Genomic DNA, 21240 nt, shown 5'->3' with positions numbered 1-21240 from the left:
CATAAGATTGCATTTTTTCAACTTGCTGAAGAAACGAGACTCAAACTCTCCCGTTTCCTCGCTCGTTCAGCATTTAGAATGTTTTTGGTAAGATCGCTCCCATAGAGTGGTTAGAATGTGAAACTTCCTATCACAGTGAAGAGTTGAGACAAATAGCATAGATGCATTTAAGAGGAAGCTAGGTAAGATATGAAGGCAACAGGAATAGAAAGTTATGATGCCAGGTTAGATGCAGAGGGTAGGAGGAGGCATCCTGTTCTCTTGCATGGCCCTGTTGAGCCTCTGACCTGTTTCTCTTTGTACATGCTATGTAATTCTGCATAAATTGCATAGAAATGAACACATCCATGATGTAAGATTAAGACCATTCATGGAACTAACTTCTGCTGCTACTTGCCCCTCCTCTCTTTCGCTGTTTACAATGTCTCATTCATTCTAGCCTACGTTGTCCACTACTTTACAGGCTCACTCTCATCGCCCCACTCTGTCCTCCCCCAGTTTGTCTTTCACAGAAACTGCCATTCAGCCTGTACCAACAACAATCTCACCCAGGCCCTAACCCCATAAACCTACATACGTACCCTACTAATCCACCGACACTGGGGGGAAATTGTCAGGCCAGACCTGCATCTTTGGAGTGTGGGAGGAAACTGGAGCACCCGGAGGAAACCCACGCAGACACGAAGAGAACGTAGAAACTCCACACAGACCCGAGGCCAGAATTGAACCTGGGCCCCTGGTGCTATGAGGCAGCAGTGCTAACCATTGTGTCACCCTGCTGCCCCGTGAGACTCATCTGCTATTATTTTGACATCATTCCTAAGCATGAGCTTCACAGTTGATTTGCAACTTTACTTTGTCCAGACTCTCTCAGTTCCTACTGTACTGGCAGGTTGTGGATGAATCAGAACTCCCTCTAACTAGTTACCAGGAAGAATGAAGCATTGTTTATGGTTATCGTATTAACTGTATTCTCTCACCACTGACTCCACTCACTCAGGCTAAACCAGATGGTGCAAGACCTTGATGCCTTGCTGGGCATAGCGCTACATTTTAAAGTGCACATTCTGTTTACTGTCACTTTTTTTTAAGACTGTGTATGATATTGTAGTGGTGGGAAAATTCAGTGTGCATGGCAACTGTTAATTCCATTCATGATAGAATTGGTTTAAGCAATATTTAAGTATCTGGAATTGAGAACAAATGTTTTGAGGCCAGAGTCCACGATTCATATAGATTCGTGTATTTTTTTTCTGAGTTGGAGGCTAAGACAATTAGTTGGGTAAAGAGGATTACTCTGCCTCTGGCAGTGGTACACTTCAACTGTGAGTGTTTGATCAATGTCTAAGTATTGCAACAGTGTATTCCTTACTTTAATAATCTCAAAGGTTCACTGAGAACTGAAATAACTACTAGACCTGTTTTGTGTTGACATTTATTTCCCCTTACTTTGTCCTACAGCAGCTACGAGCTAACATGAGGGAAATGGAAACATTATGCCTCCGGGTAAGAGATGAAGATTCACAAGCTTTGGAGAAAATGATCAACTCTGTACAGAAGCGGGCTGCAGTTGCAGTGCTAGAGTTCCTGAAACTCCATTCAGAGCTTGCAGAGCAGCCAAGTGGACATTGTAGCATGGACAATTTACGGGGACCACACTCATCTCTAGTGAGGTCCCAGACTATAGAAGGTAAGTAATATATTTTAGAAGCACAAAAATGCAAATAGCGGCTGTTTGATGTCTTCTGGCTTTGATGGTTTACTTCTTATTTCAGCAACAGTGCAAGCTGAGTGAGGACTACAATTGTGGTATAATTTTATGCCTATGTTACGTTTCTGTTATATGATAACTTTTATGTATGTTTGCTGTGTATACCTTTATTTCCTTCTGATATTGGGCACAATTAGAATAGTAATCATATTGTATACAATTTGACCTGCTTTTGCCTTCACTCATACAGGTTGAAATGGAAACTTTTGCCATAGACTGTAGCGCACGAGCATTAAGGGGAAATGTATGAGCCTGAATGATCGACATTCATTATGTTTAGAGCTGTCATTGACTTTGCAGGCTTTTGACAGACAATTTGCAATCATCAGGTGTCTGAAACAGTGCAGTGCTCTGTAGCTGAGATCAGGACCTCTGTTAATAGGGCTTCACTCTTCCTGGTAACTAGTTAGAGGGAGTTCTGATTCATCCACAACCTGCCAGTACAGTAGGAACTGAGAGAGTCTGGACGAAATAAAGTTGCAAATCAACTGTGAAGCTCATGCTTAGGAATGATGTCAAAATAATAGCAGATGAGTCTCACAGGGCAGCAGGGTGACATAATGGTTCTTACTAATCATACTGAAGAAATCTTACTGAGGCACACAGAGTCTAAATCAGTAGTGTGAGATATTATACACTTGGGAGACGGTGGCCTTGTGATATTATCGCTTGACTATTAATCCAGAAACTCAGCTAATGTTCTAGGAATCCAGGTTTGAATCCTGCGATGGCAGATGGTGGAATTTTCAATTAAAAAAAATCTGGAATTAACAATCTACTGATGACCATGAAACCATTGTCGATTGTTGGAAAAACCCATCTGGTTCATTAATGTCCTTTAGGAAAAGAAGTCTGGCATCCATACCTGGTCTGGCCTACATGTGACTCCAGACCCACAGCAATGTGGTTGATTCTCAACTGCCCTCTGAAATGGTCTAGCAAGCCACTCTGTTCAAGGATAACTAGGGATGGGCAATAAATGTTGGTCCAGCCAGTGATGCCCATGTTCTACAAATGGAAAAAAATGCCTGGCTCAGTGTAAAATCATGAACAGAAAATGAAGTAAAGATAGGATTGAGACAGAAAGAATGAGATAAAAGAAAGGGAAAGAAAAACATACTTATATATATATTTTAAATCTCTGAACAATAATTAAAATCTGAAAGAATGAGATGCCATACTTGTAAAAGTAAATTTCCTGCTCCACAGTTTTTTTGGCAGTAATTTTAAAATTCACTTGCATGTGAATAGGCATGTCCTAACTTTTTTATGTCATGTTTAGTGGTTTTCTAGTAGGAAAGTACTATAATGTCACACTCTTGATATGAGGAATAGGACAAGTCACAAAACAACTTCATTATTTCCATGTTTTCTTATCCATGAATGGACCCCAGATGTTGCTGTCTGATTTCCTGAGCAACTGTGGATGCTGAGAACCTAACTATTATTTGCAAAATTAGGGCTGTGGGGATAAAGAGCATTTTGAATTTGACATTACTATGTTTTAGACCACTCTTAAAGGGAACCCTAAAGCTTCCTGTATCGCTTTTTGATTAACCAGATATTTGAGTAAATTCGTACTGTGTTTAGAGGATAGACAGCATGGCCTCTGAAAATATCATATTGTGATCTGACTTTGCTTAGGATTTAACTGCTAAACATTCAGAGTTATTAAATAAATGAATCAAATATATAGTAGCAGTAACACAACAGTGCGATTACGTAGTGATTGTAGTCTTTTCCTCTGTGGAAGCTATGTAGACTAGCTCTGCTCCTTCACAGTCTTCAGAGAAACTCACTAATTTGATCAAGGCAGGTTAATCAAGGCAGATTGAGACCAAACATATTTAACCAATCCTAAAGAATATTTGTATTCTGTTGAATAGTTTGCGTCCTTACTTGTTTGACACCAACCTGCATTTATGTGTTCCCTTAATGTTGAAAATCACTGAGGTTATTTAGAGTGGGTTAAGTAACTTAAGGACCAGTTGTCAAGTCATGGAGGGAGAGTTTAGAGAGCTACTTAAAAGTTTAATGAAAAACATGGGGAGATGGTTTTTGATGGAGAAAGATGCGTTAAGTTGGACAGGTTTAGGGAAGGAGTTACAGACTGAGGTGACTAAAGGGGCTTGCCACCACTGGTGGGTTGAATGGAGAGCAGGATATAATAGTCAGTTTAAGGACATGTGTTTTTAGATGGAAATATAAGCCTGAAGAAGTTTGTAGAGGTAGGATGGGACAAGGCTGTGGATGATTGAGGCTTTGAATTTAATGCAGTGTTGGACAGGGAGTGAAGATGGGATGATGGTGATTGGAAATATGGATGCCTATATTTTGGACAAATATGAGGAGGCTAGAAACTAATCAAGGAGGACATTGGGAGAGATAGCATTTTGTTGACCTCTATGTAGGTGCAGGTTTTAGTAACAGTGGGACTAGAGTAGGGGGTGGATATGGGAAATGTGGAAATAATAGTTAGATTTTTGATGGTGGATATGATGCTGGGTTTGAAGTTCATATCTGGGTCAAAAAATTCACCAAAACTTTGTGGTTCAGTTTAATCTGCATGACAGGACGAGGGAGGGGGAGAAGGAGTTGGAGAAAATTTGTTCATTCTTGATGTCAGACAGGAAATCTAATAAGACAGGTATGATCGTTGGTTATTGGAAGAGATAAAGCTAAATGTTATCAGCTTACCGAGTTTGTACAGAAGATGACCTCATTTCTGAGAATGAAGTCATTCAGTATGTAGCTGAGGAAGTTAGGCATGCCAGCAAAGATCCTTTGGAGCACTCTGGAGCTAATGGTGTGGGAACAGAAGGAATGGCATTGCTGGCGATGTGCTGACTGCTTTTGAATAGAGGAGTGTGACCAAGCTGAAAGCATACCTTCATAATAGATGTGGAGCTCAGGGCATGGGGAAGGATGACATGATTGCATTGCAGTGGAAAGGACAAAGGACTAGTTGTGGGTGGGGAAATGTATGTGAAGGTGAGTTGGACTGAGGACAGGGAATCAGTAAAATTATAGAAGAGGATCTTAAGAGATCATTTGATGTCAGTTGAGGTAACTAACCAAGAATGAGAAATTGTTCTATTCAGAGGATCAGGGAAAAGATCTCTGTTGGGAGGGAGGTATTTCATGGTTTGAAATGAGATCTAATGAAAGAGGCTGAGATGGTGAAAGGAGAAGGTTCTGAATGCGTAGGGGGGAGAATCAAGATGGAACTTGGTGAGAAGAACCATCTCCTACTTGACTTTTCATTGACGTGCGCTCTCCTTGAACTTGAATCTATCCAAAACTCTGTTATCTGTCCTAACTTGCACCAAATGCCATTCATTCATGACCTGTATCCCAGCTGACCTATATTGGCTCTCTGCCAAGCAAAGCCTTTATTTTCAAATTCCACCATAGCTTTAATACCTCCATCTGTAACCTAGACTCTTCCAATATCTCTATGTTTCTCCAATTCTGGCCTCTTGTGCATCTCCAATTTTCAACCTTCCGTTATTGGCTTTGGAATTTCCTCGTCCCTCCTCCATTAAGACTTTCCTTAAAACTTAGTTTTCACCCAAAGCCTTTGGTCACACCTCCTAATACCTCCTTATGTGGCTGTTAAATTTTATTTGATAATACTCCCATTATGGAACATATTGCTATTTAATTGTGCTATTTAGATGCTGGTTGTTTCTATTTTGGTTTGAGTAGGTTGAACCGTGAGGTGGTGAAGTTTCGGTGAGGGGGAAGGAGTTGATGCCCATATGCCAGGTTTCTGCCAATGCCAGGATGTTGATATGAAAACAAGTTTGTTTTTGTCAGAGAGAGAACTTTCTGGAGCAGAATGTAGGAGTGAGGTGGTGTTTGATGATTCTCCAGGACAACAACATCTGGCACTGAGAGCAACTGAAATTTGTAACTATATGAAGTTGACATAGGGTTGATTTGTGAGCATATAGTTGGTTCTGACCCTTTATGTGCCATGACAATTAAAAGAATAAGGCTTAGATAACATTGCATTAGGAGGATTTTAAGAGTGCTGGGGTTTCCCAGCCCACTGCCAAGGACAGGCCTTCTGTCCCCACCTGGGGAGGCAGTCCCAATATGACTGGCTGGCAGTAATCTGGTGCTAGCAACGCCACGAGGAGTGTGGGCCACTGCTGGGACTGTCCTGAAGAAAAGCCGAGAGTCGGATTAAGTTGGGGGGAGATTGTCAGTGGACTGGAGAGGAGGTCCTCAGTCGTGAGGGTGCTGGGGGCCAGGGTGCACAGGCCGATGGTGGGGGATAGACCTTGGAAAGGGAGGCCTTCTATCAGAAAAGGAGTTTGTGAAGAAGGCAGCTCCATCTTCCCCACATGAGGCCCAATCTGGTTTAACTGCTGAACTTCCCCCTGTAGACATAAGAACATAAGAAATAGGAGCAGGAGTAGGCCATCCAGCCCCTCGAGCCTGCCCTGCCATTCAACAAGATCATGGCTGATCTGAAGTGGCTCAGTTCCACTTTCCCGCTTTCTCCCCATAACCCTTAATCCCCTTGCCTACCAAAAACCTATCTACCCGCGTCTTAAATATATTTAGCGAGGTAGTCTCAACCACTTCAACGGGCAGAGAATTCCAGAGATTCACCACCCTTTGAGTGAAGAAGTTCCTCCTCAACTCCGTTCTAAACTGCCCCCCCATCTTGAGGCTATGCCCTCTAGTCCTGCTGTCCTTTCTGAGCGGGAAGAACCTCTCCACCTCTACCCTATCCATCCCTTTCATCATCTTATACGTCTCAATGAGATCTCCCCTCATCCTTCTAAACTCTAACGAGTACAAGCCCAGTCTATTCAGCCTCTCCTCATAGCTCAGCCCCCTCAACTCTGCTATCAGCCTAGTGAACTTCCTCTGCACTCCCTCCAAGGCCAAAATATCCTTGCGCAGGTCCGGCGACCGAAAGTGCACACAGTACTCCAGCTGCGGCCTCACCAGTGCCCTGTACAGTTGCAGCAAGACCTCCCTACTTTTATATTCAATCCCCCTCGCTATGAAGGCCAGCATCCCATTTGCCTTCCTGACCACCTGCTGCACCTGTGTAGGCTGGGTTTTTGCAACTCATGCACAAGGACCCCGAGGTCCCTCTGCACCGTAGAATGCTGCAGCTTTTCGCCCTGTAAGTAGTAGTCCTTCCTACCATTATTCCTACCAAAGTGGATAACCTCACACTTGCCAACATTGTATTCCATCTGCCACGTCCATCTGACGTCCGTCCATCTGATGGCCTCTTGTCACTGGTTAAAATATTGCAGCTGAAGGGGAAGTGCCCTTGTGGTCTGGTCGTTAAATGGTGTGAGAGCAGACAGAGCACCCGAGATGTGAGCCAGTGCAGCTAGTTCAGGGTGGGGCAGGTTTCCAGTGAGAAAGACACCCAGGTAATCCCACAGCTCCTCCTCCCTTCCTGTCTGCAAACCCATCCCCAGGGGACTGCAAAATGCTGCCCATTATTTTATCTTGGTGGCACTGAGTAGATAATTACAAGCAAAACTTTGTCTAATATTTAGTTTGATGAAAGCAGAGGCCATTTAAATTGTCTGCAACACTTTGCCGGGGATTCTCCAGTCTCTCTCACTGTGCTACCACTGCCAGCGAGAATGGAGAATTTGGCACTCAGCCAAATCTCCGTTCACAGCAGCAGGACTGAAGAATCCTAGCTGCGGGCGATATTACAGAATTCCAGCCCAATTAGTGATTTTTATTTTAGAGTAGGTTTTAGAAAACATTCCAAAATTCTCTAGACCCCGTATTCTGATATGGAGATTTCTTTTTATCAAAATTGTTTTATTTAAAATTTAGAATAGGTTTGCCCAAAACTGTCTAACTACAGAGGGCATGGTTCTGAATCCCATCATGGAGCTAAGGGATACAGGAGGGATGAGGATTGGGAATGCCAAAATGATTGAATCATTGGCAATCTCTAGCCTGTCACGAGGAACTTCATCTCTTGAAAGAAAAGCTCTTAAAATAAATTACAACCATTATTCCAATATATTTTGATGCAGAGATGCTTAAGATTCTTTAAAAATGCAAAGTTTTTTCTAGGACAGTAACATGAACTGACATGATATTTGGTAGTAGCCAGAATTAGATTCAGAGTCAAATTGCAATACTTAAATATACCCAGCCAGCGTTTAAAAAAAGCCTAGCTGCAACTGTGTGCTATTTTTGATCATTGGAAGCATTTTAACTGGAGATTGTGAAGACATATGCAGAGAGGAACCTTATAGTAGAAATGGGGTATAAATTCACTCAGTGACTTGATCAGCAACTTGGGCACTCTTGTCTAAAGACAGTGGCTACAGAATCAAAGTGTATGACATAACAAATGTGGTGTTTAGTTGGCATTGCCTGTAGGCCGGTAAAACAGGGTGAAACTAGAGACAATTATAAAGTGGCCAAATGCACGCTGAAATTCATCTCTGTATGTTGCTAGGGCAGAAAAGCTGTCACAGGAAGTGCGGTGCATCAGTAGATATGGCACAGATTTCCATAATGAATGTTATTTCATGAGGTAATGAAATTATTTGTTGATATTCAACAAACCTGTGCTGTTTTAATGAAGTTGAAACAACAAACTGATTTTTATCCTTTACATTTATAGGCAAAGAACGATCACTTTTTATCTGTGTGGTAAACAGTCCCTGAAGCAAACAAATAACTTCAAACTTACTTTTTATTTGCCACCTGTCAGTTTTCTAAATCATCAGTGAGCCAAGAAGCGATCTTGTTTTAGGCGAGGATTGTTTTACTACAACTAAGTTAAATCTTTTAAAGTAAATTCATGATATAATTTACAAGATTATATTACAAGAAAACAATACAACCTTCTGCTAAAATAGAAACTTCATAAACATGGAAGAGTGACATTTTTGTCTCTTTCCAGGAGTTTCTCGCGATGAAACAATATGTGCTATTAAACATCTAAAATTTTCAGACTGAAACTGGAAGTTGTACAATTCTGGCTGCAGCTTTTTTTAAATTGTTGTAGGAACACTTATGAGTTCCCGAGACTCTGGTTCACTGTCATCCCAACATCTGGTTCAGCTGAATGTGCCACTACCACAGATTCCGCAAGATCAAGATGCTGCTGAATCATGGGAGAAGCTGGAAGAGGCGAGTCATGATCACTTAAATTTAAGATAAGAATGGGAAGTGGTAACTAGTGGTTGTAACTTTTTTACAACACGTCAGTAATGGTTTGAGTATGCCCTTATTTGATATCATCTATGTCTAGTTTCTAATTCTTAAGTAATCCAGAAGTATGTATAGCATATTTTTTGGTGAGTGTTGCTCTGATTACATTAATGGTAAGAGAGTGTTTAATTTCCATTATTCTGTTAAATTATGTAGGCTACTGGTAGGGTTTACTGCAGACACATTTAGACATTCATATCTAATTGATTGTCTCAGGAGTCTGTATGAGTAGCTTGCAATGCTAATTTACATATTTATTTTCCAGAATTTAATTGATCTTAGCAACTTGGTAAATGAATTTTCTCAGTCACTTCATGTAAGTATTTATCTTTCAATTACATGTGTACTGGAATGAAGGGAAAGCCATATCTTTAGTTCATAGCTGCCAAAGATTTTGGGCCTGCAATAATAATTTGTGGCTAAGTGCAGAGCAGGATTTACTTTGTATGAACTAAAAGGGATATTCTGTTTTAATATTTAGCAGCACCAGCAGGTTCTGGAGAAATTAGATTTAACCCCAGTTGTAACATCAGTGTGTAGTGACCCAAATGCCAAATTATACATGAACACACATCCATGGAGTTCATTATAACAGGATCTGTACCAGCATTTGTGAGATGTATAATCACAAGTGCTCTTCAGGTATAACTGTTTAATTGCTAGTCACAAATTTGTTTGTGTTGTAATTTCCTTTCTTTGATATTTTGTTCCACCATTTGTCTAATGGCAGCTCTTCTGCTTTTAATTCCTCTATTATACCCTCTCTCTCTTTCACCAAATGGTAATTATTATCTGTATTAACAGTTATGCTTATGAATTTTACCAGCCTAATTGGAAACTTTCAATATTCATTTATTTTAATCATGCATATTTTGATATGTTTTGAGTCAAAAAATAGGAACTGTTGCAGCTACTTAGACTGCATTTACAACTTTATTAAATAAGCACCTGGTAAATTAATGAAATGGGTACAACATTTGAAGTAGTTGTGAACTCTATACACATACATCTTTAGTTTATTAAAAATTTTGAAGGGTACAAAATGTGACCATATAAAACAGCAAATTAATTTAAGAACTGATATCTTGAGGAAATCTGTTATATGACGCAAACATCAGTGGCCCATTACTGCAGAATGACAAAATAAGGCTGAGTGAGTGGGCGAGGACCTGGCAGATGGAATAAAACGTTAGCAAATATGAGGTTATCCACTTTGGTAGAAATAATAGTAGGAGGGATTATTATTTAAAGGGTGAAAAGCTGCAGCATGCTACGGTGCAGAGGGACCTGGGGGTCCTTGTGCACGAATCGCAAAAACCCAGTCTGCAGGTGCAGCAGGTGATCAAGATGGCTAATGGAATGTTGGCCTTTATAGCGAGGGGGATAGAATATAAAAGCAGGGAGGTTTTGCTGCAACTGTACAGGGTACTGGTGAGGCCGCAACTGGAGTACTGTGTGCAGTTTTGGTTGCCACATTTGCGGAAGGATGTATTGGCCTTGGAGGGAGTGCAGAGAAGGTTCAGTAGGCTGATACCAGAGATGAAGGGGTTAGCCTATGAAGAGAGATTTAATAAACTGGGTCTGTACTTGTTAGAGTTTAGAAGGCTGAGGGGGGATCTGATAGAGACTCACAAGATAATGAAGGGGCTAGATAAGGTAGAGGTAGAGAGATTCTTCCTGCTTAGAAAGGATAGCAGAACTAGAGGGCATAGCCTCAAAATAAGGGAGGGGGGTGCAGTTTAGATCAGAGTTGAGGAGGAACTTCTTCACTCAAAGAGTGGTGAGTCTCTGGAATTCTCTGCCCATTGAAGTGGTGGAGGCTACCTCGCTGAATATATTTAAGTCATGGGTAGATAGGTTTCTGATAGACAAGGGAATTAAGGGTTATGGGGAGAAAGTGGGAAAGTGGAACTGATCCACTTCAGATCAGCCATGATCTTGTTGAATGGTGGGGCAGGCTCAAAGGGCTAGATGGCCTACTCCTGCTCCTATTTCTTATGTTCTTATATTTCATCTTAAATAATGGGGTTTAAAATTACATAATTGTCTGAGAAAAGGGCAATAATATTTTGTACAAAACTATTGGTCTTGTTTTGACTAAGCAAGAGATATTTAGGTGCCCAATAGTGTTACAGTAGCAACATTATGGTTGTGATTAATTGGTAAGAATCTTTTGAACGCTGATGGTAAAATGCATAAATGGTAAACATGCATTAGAGATTATTTATCAAGAAGATGATTCCACAAATATTCTGTGCATTGCCTTTTTAAATACTGCCTTTGTATAGCAGTTCTGAGAGCAGTGTGCTGATAAATGAGCCTTTATGTTTGTATAAGTATCAGATAGCACCACAAACTATATTAAGGCTAAAAGGGGTCATGAAAAATGATTGGCCAGCAGGATTAAGGAAAATCCCAAGGCTTTTTATACATATATAAAGAGCAAGAGGGTAGCCAGAGAGAGGATTGGCCCACTCAAGGACAAGAGAGGGAATCTTTGCAGCGAGCCAGAGGAAATGGGCGAGGTATTAAGAACATAAGAACATAAGAAATAGGAGCAGGAGCAGGAGTAGGCCATCTAGCCCTTCAAGCCTGCCCCGCTATTCAATAAGATCGTGGCTGATCTGTCGTGTCTCAGTTCCACATTCCCGCCCTCTCCCCATAAGCCTTAATCCCCTCGCTTATCAAAAACCCATCAACCCGCGTCTTAAAAATATTTAGCAAGGCAGCCTCCACCACCTCAACGGGCAGAGAATTCCAGAGATTCACCACCCTTTGAGTGAAGAAGTTCCTCCTCAACTCTGTTCTAAACCGCCCCCCCTTTATCTTGAGGCTGTGCCCCCTAGTCCTACTGTCCTTTCTGAGCGGGAAGAATCTCTCCACCTCTATCCTATCCATCCCATTCATCATCTTATACGTCTCAATGAGATCTCCCCTCATTCTTCTAAACTCTAACGACTACAAGGCTAGTTTATTCAGCTCAACCCCCTCAACTCCGGTATCAGCCTAGTAAACCTCCTCTGCACTCCCTCCAAGGCCAAAATATCCTTGCGTAAGTGCGGCGACCAAAACTGCACACAGTACTCCAGCTGCGGCCTCACCAATGCCCTATACAACCGCAGCAAGACCTCCCTACTTTTATATTCAATCCCCCTCGCTATGAAGGCCAGCATCCCATTAGCCTTCCTGACCACCTGCTGCACCTGCAAGCTGGGTTTTTGCGACACATGCACAAGGACCCCGAGGTCCCTCTGCACCGTCGCCTACTGCAGTTTTTCGCCACGTAAGAAATAGTCCTTCCTACCATTATTCCTACCAAAGTGGACCACCTCGCACTTGCCAACATTAAATTCCATTTGCCATTTCCTGGCCCATTCACCCAGCCTATCTAGATCCTTCTGTAGACTCTCCACACCCTCCGCGCAATTTGCCGTTCCCCCAATCTTGGTGTCATCAGCAAATTTCAACACCATACACTCGGTTCCCTCCTCCAGATCATCTATATAAAAGGTAAATAGCTGAGGCCCCAGCACCAACCTCTGGGGCGCTCCACTAGTCACCAACCGCCAATCCAAATAGCACCCATTAACCCCCACTCTCTGCCTCCTATTTGACAACCAGTCCTCTATCCACGCTAACACCCTACCCCCAACTCCATGCCCCCTTCTGCAATAACAACCAATAAAGACCACATCCACCGGCTCTCCTCTATCCACCGCCCTAGACACATCCTCATAGAACTCCAATAAATTTGTCAGACACGACTTCCCCTTAACGAAACTGTGCTGCGTCTGCTCTATCAAGCAATTCCCCTCAAGATGCCTCGCTATTTCCTCCTTGATGACGGATTCTAACATTTTACCCACAACAGACGTTAAACTAACTGGCCTATAATTCCCTGCCTTTTGCCTGGCACCCTTCTTAAACAACGGTGTAACATTAGCCGCTTTCCAATCTCCCGGCACTTCCCCGGAATCCAGCGACGTCTGGAAAATAACCACCAAGGCATCCACTATCACCTCTGCCATTTCTTTCAGAACCCTCGGATGCATTCCATCCAGTCCTGGGGAATGAGTACTTTGCGTCAGTATTCACCAAAGAAAGGACTTGGTGGATGATGAGTCTGGGAAAGGAAGTGTAGATAGTTTGAGTCAAGTTGAGATCAAAAAGGAGGTATTGGGGCTCTTGAGGAACATTAAGGTAGACAAGTTCCCAGGGTCTGATGGGATATACCCCAGAATACTGAGAAAGGCAAGGGAGGAAATTGCTGGGGCCTTGAGAGAAATCTTTATATGCTGACTGGCTACAGGGGAGGTCCAGTAAAAAGTCTGACAACACCAGGTTTTAGTCCAACCTATTTATTTGATAATATACTCACAAGCTTTCGAGGGACACCCTCTTCGTCAGGTGAATGGAGAGTTCCCTCTCCATGGAGAATGGAGAACTCTCCATTCACCTGACGAAGAGGGTGTCCCTCGAAAGCTTGTGAGTATATTATCAAATAAATAGGTTGGACTAAAACCTGGTGTTGTCAGACTTTTTACTGTGTTTACGCCAGTCCAACGCCGGCATACCTACATCATGACTACAGGGGAGGTCCCAGAGGATTGGAGAATAGCCAATGTTGCTTCTTTGTTTAAGAAGGGTAGCAAGAATAATCCAGGTAATTACAGGCTGGTGAGCCTTATGTCAACGGTAGGGAAATTATCGGACAGTATTCTTCGAGACAGGATTTATTTCCATTTGGAAATAAGTGGACGTATCAGCGAGAGGCAACATGGTTTGGGCAGAGAGATGGCAGATGGAGTTTAATCTGGGAAAATGTGAGGTAATGCATTTTGGAAGGTTTAATAAAGACAGAAAATATACAATAAATGGCAGAGTACTTAAGATATTGATGGGCAGAGGGATCTGGGTGTATAGGTACACAGGTCACTGAAAGTGGCAATGCAGTTGGAGAAGGTAATCAAGAAGGCATACGGATTGCTTGCCTTCACCAGCTGGGGTACTGAGTTTAAAAATTAGCAAGTCATGTTGCAGCTTTATAGAACCTTAGTTAGGCCGCACTTGGAATATGGTGTTCAATTCTGGTCACCACATCACCAGAAAGACGTGGAGGCTTTGGAAAGGGTACAGAAAAGATTTACCAGGATATTGCCTGGCATGGAGGACATTAACTATGAGGAGAGGTTGGAGAAACTTGGTTTGTTCTCACTGAAACGAGGGAGGGTGAGGGGCGACCTGATATAAGTTTACAAGATTATGAGAAGCATGGGACAGAGTGGATAGTAAGAAGCTTTTTCCTAGGATCAAAGAATCAATTACTAGGGGGCATAGGTTTAAGGTGTGAGGGGCAAGGTTTAAAGGAGATATACGAGGTAAGTTTTTTTTACACAGAGGGTGGTGGGTGCCTGGAATTCATGACTGGGGGAGGTAGTGGAAGCAGATACGATAGTGAGTTTTAAGGGCATCTGGACAAATACATGAACAGGATGGGAATAGAGGGATAAGGTCCCCAGAAGCGTAGGGGGTTTTAGTTATGTCAGGCAGCATGCTCGGTGAAGGCTTGGAGGGCTGAAGAGCCTGTTCATGTGCTGTATTTTCCTTGTTCTTTAGAATCTTAGAATCCCTACAGTGCAGAAGGCCATTCGGCCCATCAGGCCTGCACTGACTCTTTGACAGAGCATTATCCAACCTAGGGCCTCTCCCCCACCATCATACATTTACCATGGATTATTCACCTAACCTACACATCATGGGGCACTAAGGGGCAATTTAGCATGGCCGGTCCATCTAACCTGTACATTTTTGGAGTGTGGGAGGAAACCAGAGCACCCAGAGGAAACTCATGTGGATACAGGGAGAATGTGCAAACTCCACAGTCACCCAAGGCTGAACTCGAACCTGGATTCCTGGCGCTGTGAGGCAGCTTACCACTGTGCCACCCATTGCATATTGTGTTAATTCATAAATATATTGTGTAAACTTTAATGTATGTTTAAAGCTGTTGATATGAACGCATAAAAATGTAAAATTTAGCCTTTGGAAACATGTGCAGAACTTTAGTCATTAGTCCAAGGTATGTAGTCTCAGCAAATTGTGTTCCCTCAGTCTCCCAAATCCATGCTGCAAGTGACAAAGTAAATGAGCTATCAATATGAGCCTGAAATCTGCAGCACATTGGTGTTAAATTTTATTTTTTCAAGGTCCATATCTTATTTATAATCACATCAAGGACATTTTTTAAAAGGAAAGTTAGTGACTTGCACAGAAGTGAGGAAGTTATTCTAGGAGTGTTGACCGTCTTACCATCTTATAATAGTGCATAACATCCCACTCAAAGGGCATCATGTGCTGCATCACCTCTACTGTGGTTTGATTTAATGAATGGCAGCAGCTCTTTAGTATTGCTCCTGTGTGATTGTTCTTCTTTCAGGATTAGTAAATTGTTATATGACTCTGGAAGGATCACAGCTAAACCCGACTTATAAATAGAGTTACCACACATTAAGTTGATCTTTCTCTACACCCGAGCTATGATTGTAATACTACATTGTGCACCCTCTCCTTTCCTTCTCCCCTGTGTACTCTATAAATGGTATGCTTTGTCTGTATAGCACGCAAGAAACAATACTTTTCACTGTATACTAATAAAACTTCCAACCAACTGTGCATACTTTTCAGTACACATCACTAGATTATTGCAATATTATATTTTGTTTATCTGTCCACAGCTTATCAGCCTGGATTTTGTGGTCCATTGTGAAGCAGCAGTGGTGTCTGTTGACTTCAAAGGAAGGGGGCTACAACTATCTGTTGATTTCTGGCATGAATTCCACCTTTTCTGATATTAATTTTGCTTCAATATCAATTTTATGGAATATCAGGCATCCAATGACAGTGATATCAAGCAGATTAAGCAACTGTGATCACACTGAAATATTCTCCCACACAGCAAACCAGGAAGTAAAAAGCATTGACTGCCCTTCACTTCATTTTACAGAGAACCAAATGAAAGTTGGAACATAAAGATGGGGTTGAAGTAGATGCTGAAGTTTTCTTATATCCTTAAGAATTGTCAGAGAAGTCATCAAACCCTACAGTGCAGAAAGAGGCCCTTTGGTCGATTGAGTCTGCACCGACCACAATCCCACCCAGGCCAGACCACCATATCCCTACATATTTTACCCACTAATCCCTCTAACCGATACATCTCAGGACACTAAGGGACAATTTAGCATGGCCAGTCAACCTAACCTACACATCTTTGGACTGTGGGGGGAAACCAGAGCACCTGGAGGAAACCCACACAGACATGAGGAGAATGTGCAAACTCTACACAGTTTTTTAAAAAATCAGAGTCATGACATTTCACAAATACAAAATTAGTTTTTCAGGGCCAGGGTGTTGTCCAGCAGTATGCTGCCAAAAGGCATAACTTTTTCCCCCAAGGAATTTTACAGCATGGCTAATTGTGTAAATTGCACAAGTCAGTTTTAAGATTTCTATCTGCAAGAACTTCAACATCCCACCCTCTCCCTTCACGGAGGAGTGGTAAGTCACTGACAGTAACTTTACATTACTGCATTTAACGACACAATGTCTAGACACCAGAAGTTGTTGAGTTTCATTTGTAACGATGGTGAACACAGTTTTATCATCACTGCAACTGCAAAATGTGGACCAGTAATTCAGTGTTGGCTAGAGGCAACATTGGAGTTTGTCTCCAAAATATTTTTGCTTTGACTTTTGAAACTAGCAGCTTTAAGTCTAAACGAGGAATGACAATAGATTGTTACACAATTTAAGAATTACTTTCCTGTTAAGGTATTGAATATCTAAAATTGCTATACCTCTTTCCATTTTATTTCAAAAGATTAAAATTATGCTGCATTGGTGTATATATAAACATGTAATGAGAATGCCTATGCTGCCTTGAACCTCTCCCCATTACAACAATCTGAGGTCCCTATCTGCTTCAAGAAGACGACCATCATGCCGGCACCATAAGAAAAATCAAGCAGCGTGCCTTAATGACTATTGGCCGGTGGCTCTGACATCCATCATTATGAAGTGCTTTGAAAGGCTGGTCAAGGCACAAATCAATTCCAGCTTCTCGGACTACCTGAATCCACTACAGTTTGCCCACCACCAAAACAGGTCCACAGCAGATGCCATCTCCCTGGTCCAGCATTCAACCCTGGAACACTAGGTAACAAGGATTTCCTATTTATTGACTACAGCTGAGCTTCAACATCATTATTCCCATGAAACTCATCTCCAAACTCTGTGGCCTGGGCCTTGGCACCTCCCTCTGTGACTGGATCCTGAACTTTCTAACTCACAGGCCACAATCAGTAAAGATAGGCAATAACATCTCCTCCACAATCATCCTCAACACTGGTGCCCCAGAAGGCTGTGTTTTCAGCCCCTGATTATATTCCTTATACACCTCTGACTGTGTGGCCGATTTTCAAGTTTGCTGATGATACCACCATAGTGGGTCAGATCTCATACAATGATAAGACAGAGTACAGGAATGAGATAGAGAATCTGGTGAACTGATGCAGCAGTAATAATCTCTCCCTCAATGTCAACAAATCAAAGGAGATTGTCGTCGACTTCAGGAAGCATAAAGGAGAATAGCCCCTGTCTACATCAATGGAGACAAAGTAGAAAGGGTCGAGAGGTTCACGTTTTTAGGTGGCCAGATCACCAACAACCTGTCCTGGTCCCCGTTTCCCCCTCCCACCCCCCCCACACTGACACTTTAGTTAAGAAAGCACACCAATGCCTCTACTTTCTTAAAAGACTAAAAAAGTTTGGCATGACTCTCACCAGCTTTGACAGATGCACCATAGAAAGCATTCTTTCTGGTTGTATTTCAGCTTGGTATGGTGCCTGTTCTGCCCAAGACCGCAAGGAACTACAAAAGGTCATGAATGTAGTCCAATTCATCATGCAAACCAGCCTCCCATTCATTGACTCTTGTCTACACTTCCCGCTGCCTCGGCAAAGTGGAGAGCATAATTAAGGACCCCAGACATTCTTTCTTCCATCGGGAAAAAGATACAAAAGTCTGAGGACGTACCAACTCGTGAACAGCTTCTTTGCTGCTGCCATCAGACTTTTGAATGGACTTACCTTGCATTAAGTTGAACTTTTGCTACACCCTAGCTGTGACTGTAATACTACATTCTGTGCAGTCTTGTTTCCTTCTCTTCATAGTATGCTTTGGCAGTATAGTGTGCAAGAAACAGTACTTTTCACTGTTTATACATGTGACAATAATAAATTAAATCATTATGTTGTTACGCATAAGATACACTCTAAGTCAGGCATGTCAATAAATTTGAAAGACCTTATACAAGCATTTATAATGCTAGGTCCACACTTTGCCAAAAATGCATGTTTGAAAATAGTTTCATATGCTCTGCAAAATTAAAGTGTTGAAATTTATTTCTGAAGTGGTTGATAGCTTTCTTCCTCCCTCCCACAGTCCTTCATTTTGTAAGTGCATTAGGGAACCTATAATCCCTGCCTTCATGAGGGCACAGCTGAGATCAGGAACTAACCTTTCCCGTTATATTTCTATCTCAAGTAGAAAAAGAATACTTCATAAATTAGCACGAGGGGAACTACCTGATGTAATGGTCAGAAATATTAATTCTAAAGGATTCTTGCTGAGCAAAGAAGCTTGTAAATTGGAATTGCTACCAATGGGTTAAACTAGCACTAATCTACAAAATATTTAAGGACACAATGTTGATAAATGTTTAAATACTTGGCAAATCATCTGAATGGAAAAGGTAGTAGAGGAGGTACTTTTAAGAAATTGTAGATTTATTGACTCGCAGATGAAAGATGCTGCAAGCTCTGATTATAGAAATTATAATTGTATGTATTGGTTGACTGCTGCTTCTCAGCTGGAAAGCTAGCACATAATTCCTTTGCATCTAGACCCAACAGGAGAAGATTGACAGCATTGAAGACCATGTCAGTACTGCCGCTGAGAATGTTGAAGAGGGAACCAAGAATCTGGCCAAGGTAGGGATCTTTGCCTGCTGAGTAATCAATGGCACTCTGCCTGGCAGCAATACTCTGAATTAACCCAACTGATTGATCTGGGCTCTGTAATGTTGAGGGAAGCAGCAATTAAGAAAATAGGGGAGAAGTGACACACTGCATGTCAAAAAAAAATCAATCTGTATTGTGATGGTCTCGTGCAGTGAAACCAACTAGCACTGCTCTGTACATAGTAATCATCCACAGAACAGCTGCAGTAAAGAAAGACTTTATAGTGATGGATTGGTACCAGCTCTTAAGACAGCAAGAAATCACACAGTAACTTACAATCTAGTTTGTGTCTTTGTTAAACCTGTTTTTCATTGATTTTTTTTTCAGGCCGCTAAATATAAACTTGCAATGTTGCCTGTGGCAGGTGCTCTCATTGGTGGTGTAATGGGAGGGCCTATTGGTCTCCTGGCAGGCTTCAAAGTCGCAGGGGTCGCAGCTGCAGTCAGTGGAGGGATACTGGGCTTCACAGGTGGGAGATTTTTACTGAAGAAACAGCAGCAGAAGGTAGATGAAGAACTTTCACTTTCTTCCAACTGCCCAGAGCTGAAGACTCATGGAAGAAAATCTAGTTGAATTACCTAGACGTTGGCTCCTTTAAGATAAAGGGTGGGGAAAGCTAAAGATATTTTATATACAATTTGTAAGCTGTCAGCATGATTTATTTACCAACAGAATCTTAAACTGATGTTTCATTTTTAATGACCAACAGACTCAGTTATATTACTGTTGTAACAGTAATAGTTAAAGAATGTACAATCATTAAATATTGATTTTTGTATACGTTAAGTGCTTTATTAAAATATTTATTTGAAAACTAATTGGAATGTATGATCATAACTTGAACAAAATCTCTTCAACCATCTTGATAGGCCATTTATTTTATTGTTTCCTCAAAATTAAGAGGTTAACACATTCTCCAAGGAATGTGAAACAGGAACACAAGCCACTCCCATATACCAAGTAATAAATGAACACTTTCCACTAAAAGAAAAATTGCAAAAAAAATGGAAACAGAACACCAAAAGATGAGACCTGTTTGATGGGACAGTGAAAGTATGTGACAAGCATACTCTTGGCAAATCCTAATACAAGATATGGCCTTTTATTAGAAAAATTTAGGATCTGCAAATGATGTTTTCCAGCAGTTATACATTTAACAGTTTTATTAAAATCTACTACACTGAATGACCACAGTACATCAACATATTCACAAGCCAGGGAAGCAAAGAAAAATAAAAACCCACAATTTGTCAAACATTTGTCTTTTTTGTTTTATCCAAAATAAAAACTGTACACACAGACTTATGAAAATATAGGCTTAGTATTTCTGCCTCATCAGGCAAAGCTCTTTGATTTCTGGTCTTGTACAGTTCCTTCATTAGATCTATAATTCATCTTTCTCTCGCTTGAGAATGGTATATCTGTATTCACTTGGAGCCAATTTCTGGAATGAGCTTTCTGGGGGGCTACTTGCGACTTCACTTGGCTAGAAGAAAAACAAAAATTTGCATTTGTGAATATAAGCACGAAAGCTTTTCTGGTGGTTTCTTATCATTCATGAAGTTGGTGACGTTTTACGATAAGGGTTTGAGAGAAGCTGTGTTTGACTTTTTTAAAAAAAATGACATTGGATGGATAAGGAAGAGGATAAATCTTTAAAAGCTTAGAGGTTGAAGGGATATGGGAACAGGGCAGGGAAAACATGATTGGGCTCATTTGTTCATGTAGAGGCTAAATTATTCTCTCGATTGACAAAGCAATTAAAGAGTTACGATAAAAGGATATTTATTGTTCAGACCAAAGAAAGGATGGGAAGTTCTCCGGAGCAGCGTACTTGGAAAGTGCTGGTGGCTGTGGTGAGTGGTCGATTTTCGTTCGAGTTTTTTTTTCTCTATTGCCGGTTCACGGGGTTTTTTGTGTTTTTTCTTACCATAGCAGAAGTTAGGTGCGGGGGTAGAAGACAGTGGGCAGCGGAGTGAGTTGGGAGCAGAGTGAGAGCTGTAAGGGCTTTGGCTCACTGGGCTTAGGTGAGAGCAGGCTTAGGCAAGGTGTGTTACTGGTTCCGTCTTTCCTGTTTTCCATTTTTGTGTTCATAACTCAAAAGCTGGTCAGGTAAATGGCAGGGTCTGTGGGGAGACGCTTCAGCTGCATTAGGTGTCATATGT

The 21240-nt window shown here is 41.5% G+C and overlaps 2 protein-coding genes across 6 annotated transcripts in view; one reads left to right on the top strand and one right to left on the bottom strand.

The window, feature by feature from the left end:
• The window catches only part of stx17 (syntaxin 17), a 104193-nt gene extending 84300 nt beyond the window's left edge, over positions 1-19893 (top strand). For all 4 annotated transcript variants that reach the window (XM_080208499.1, XM_080208516.1, XM_080208507.1 and 1 more), the window contains 5 exons: positions 1462-1690; positions 8793-8917; positions 9264-9314; positions 18959-19045; positions 19403-19893. In XM_080208499.1, the coding sequence (XP_080064625.1) occupies positions 1462-1690; positions 8793-8917; positions 9264-9314; positions 18959-19045; positions 19403-19648 (738 nt within the window). In that variant the 3' untranslated portion in view covers positions 19649-19893. The remainder of the gene's footprint in view (positions 1-1461; positions 1691-8792; positions 8918-9263; positions 9315-18958; positions 19046-19402) is intronic.
• A 327-nt stretch (positions 19894-20220) lies between these two features.
• erp44 (endoplasmic reticulum protein 44) overlaps positions 20221-21240 on the bottom strand; it is a 100654-nt gene continuing 99634 nt past the window's right edge. For both annotated transcript variants that reach the window (XM_080208467.1, XM_080208475.1), the window contains one exon: positions 20221-20561. In XM_080208467.1, the coding sequence (XP_080064593.1) occupies positions 20460-20561 (102 nt within the window). In that variant the 3' untranslated portion in view covers positions 20221-20459. The remainder of the gene's footprint in view (positions 20562-21240) is intronic.

Source organism: Carcharhinus amblyrhynchos, chromosome 2 (genome assembly GCF_965287045.1).
Source record: "Carcharhinus amblyrhynchos chromosome 2, sCarAmb.v2.hapA, whole genome shotgun sequence".
Taxonomy (NCBI): Eukaryota; Metazoa; Chordata; class Chondrichthyes; order Carcharhiniformes; family Carcharhinidae; genus Carcharhinus; species Carcharhinus amblyrhynchos.
The sequence above is the reverse complement of the archived record's forward strand: the minus strand, read 5'-3'. Positions and strand labels throughout refer to the sequence as shown.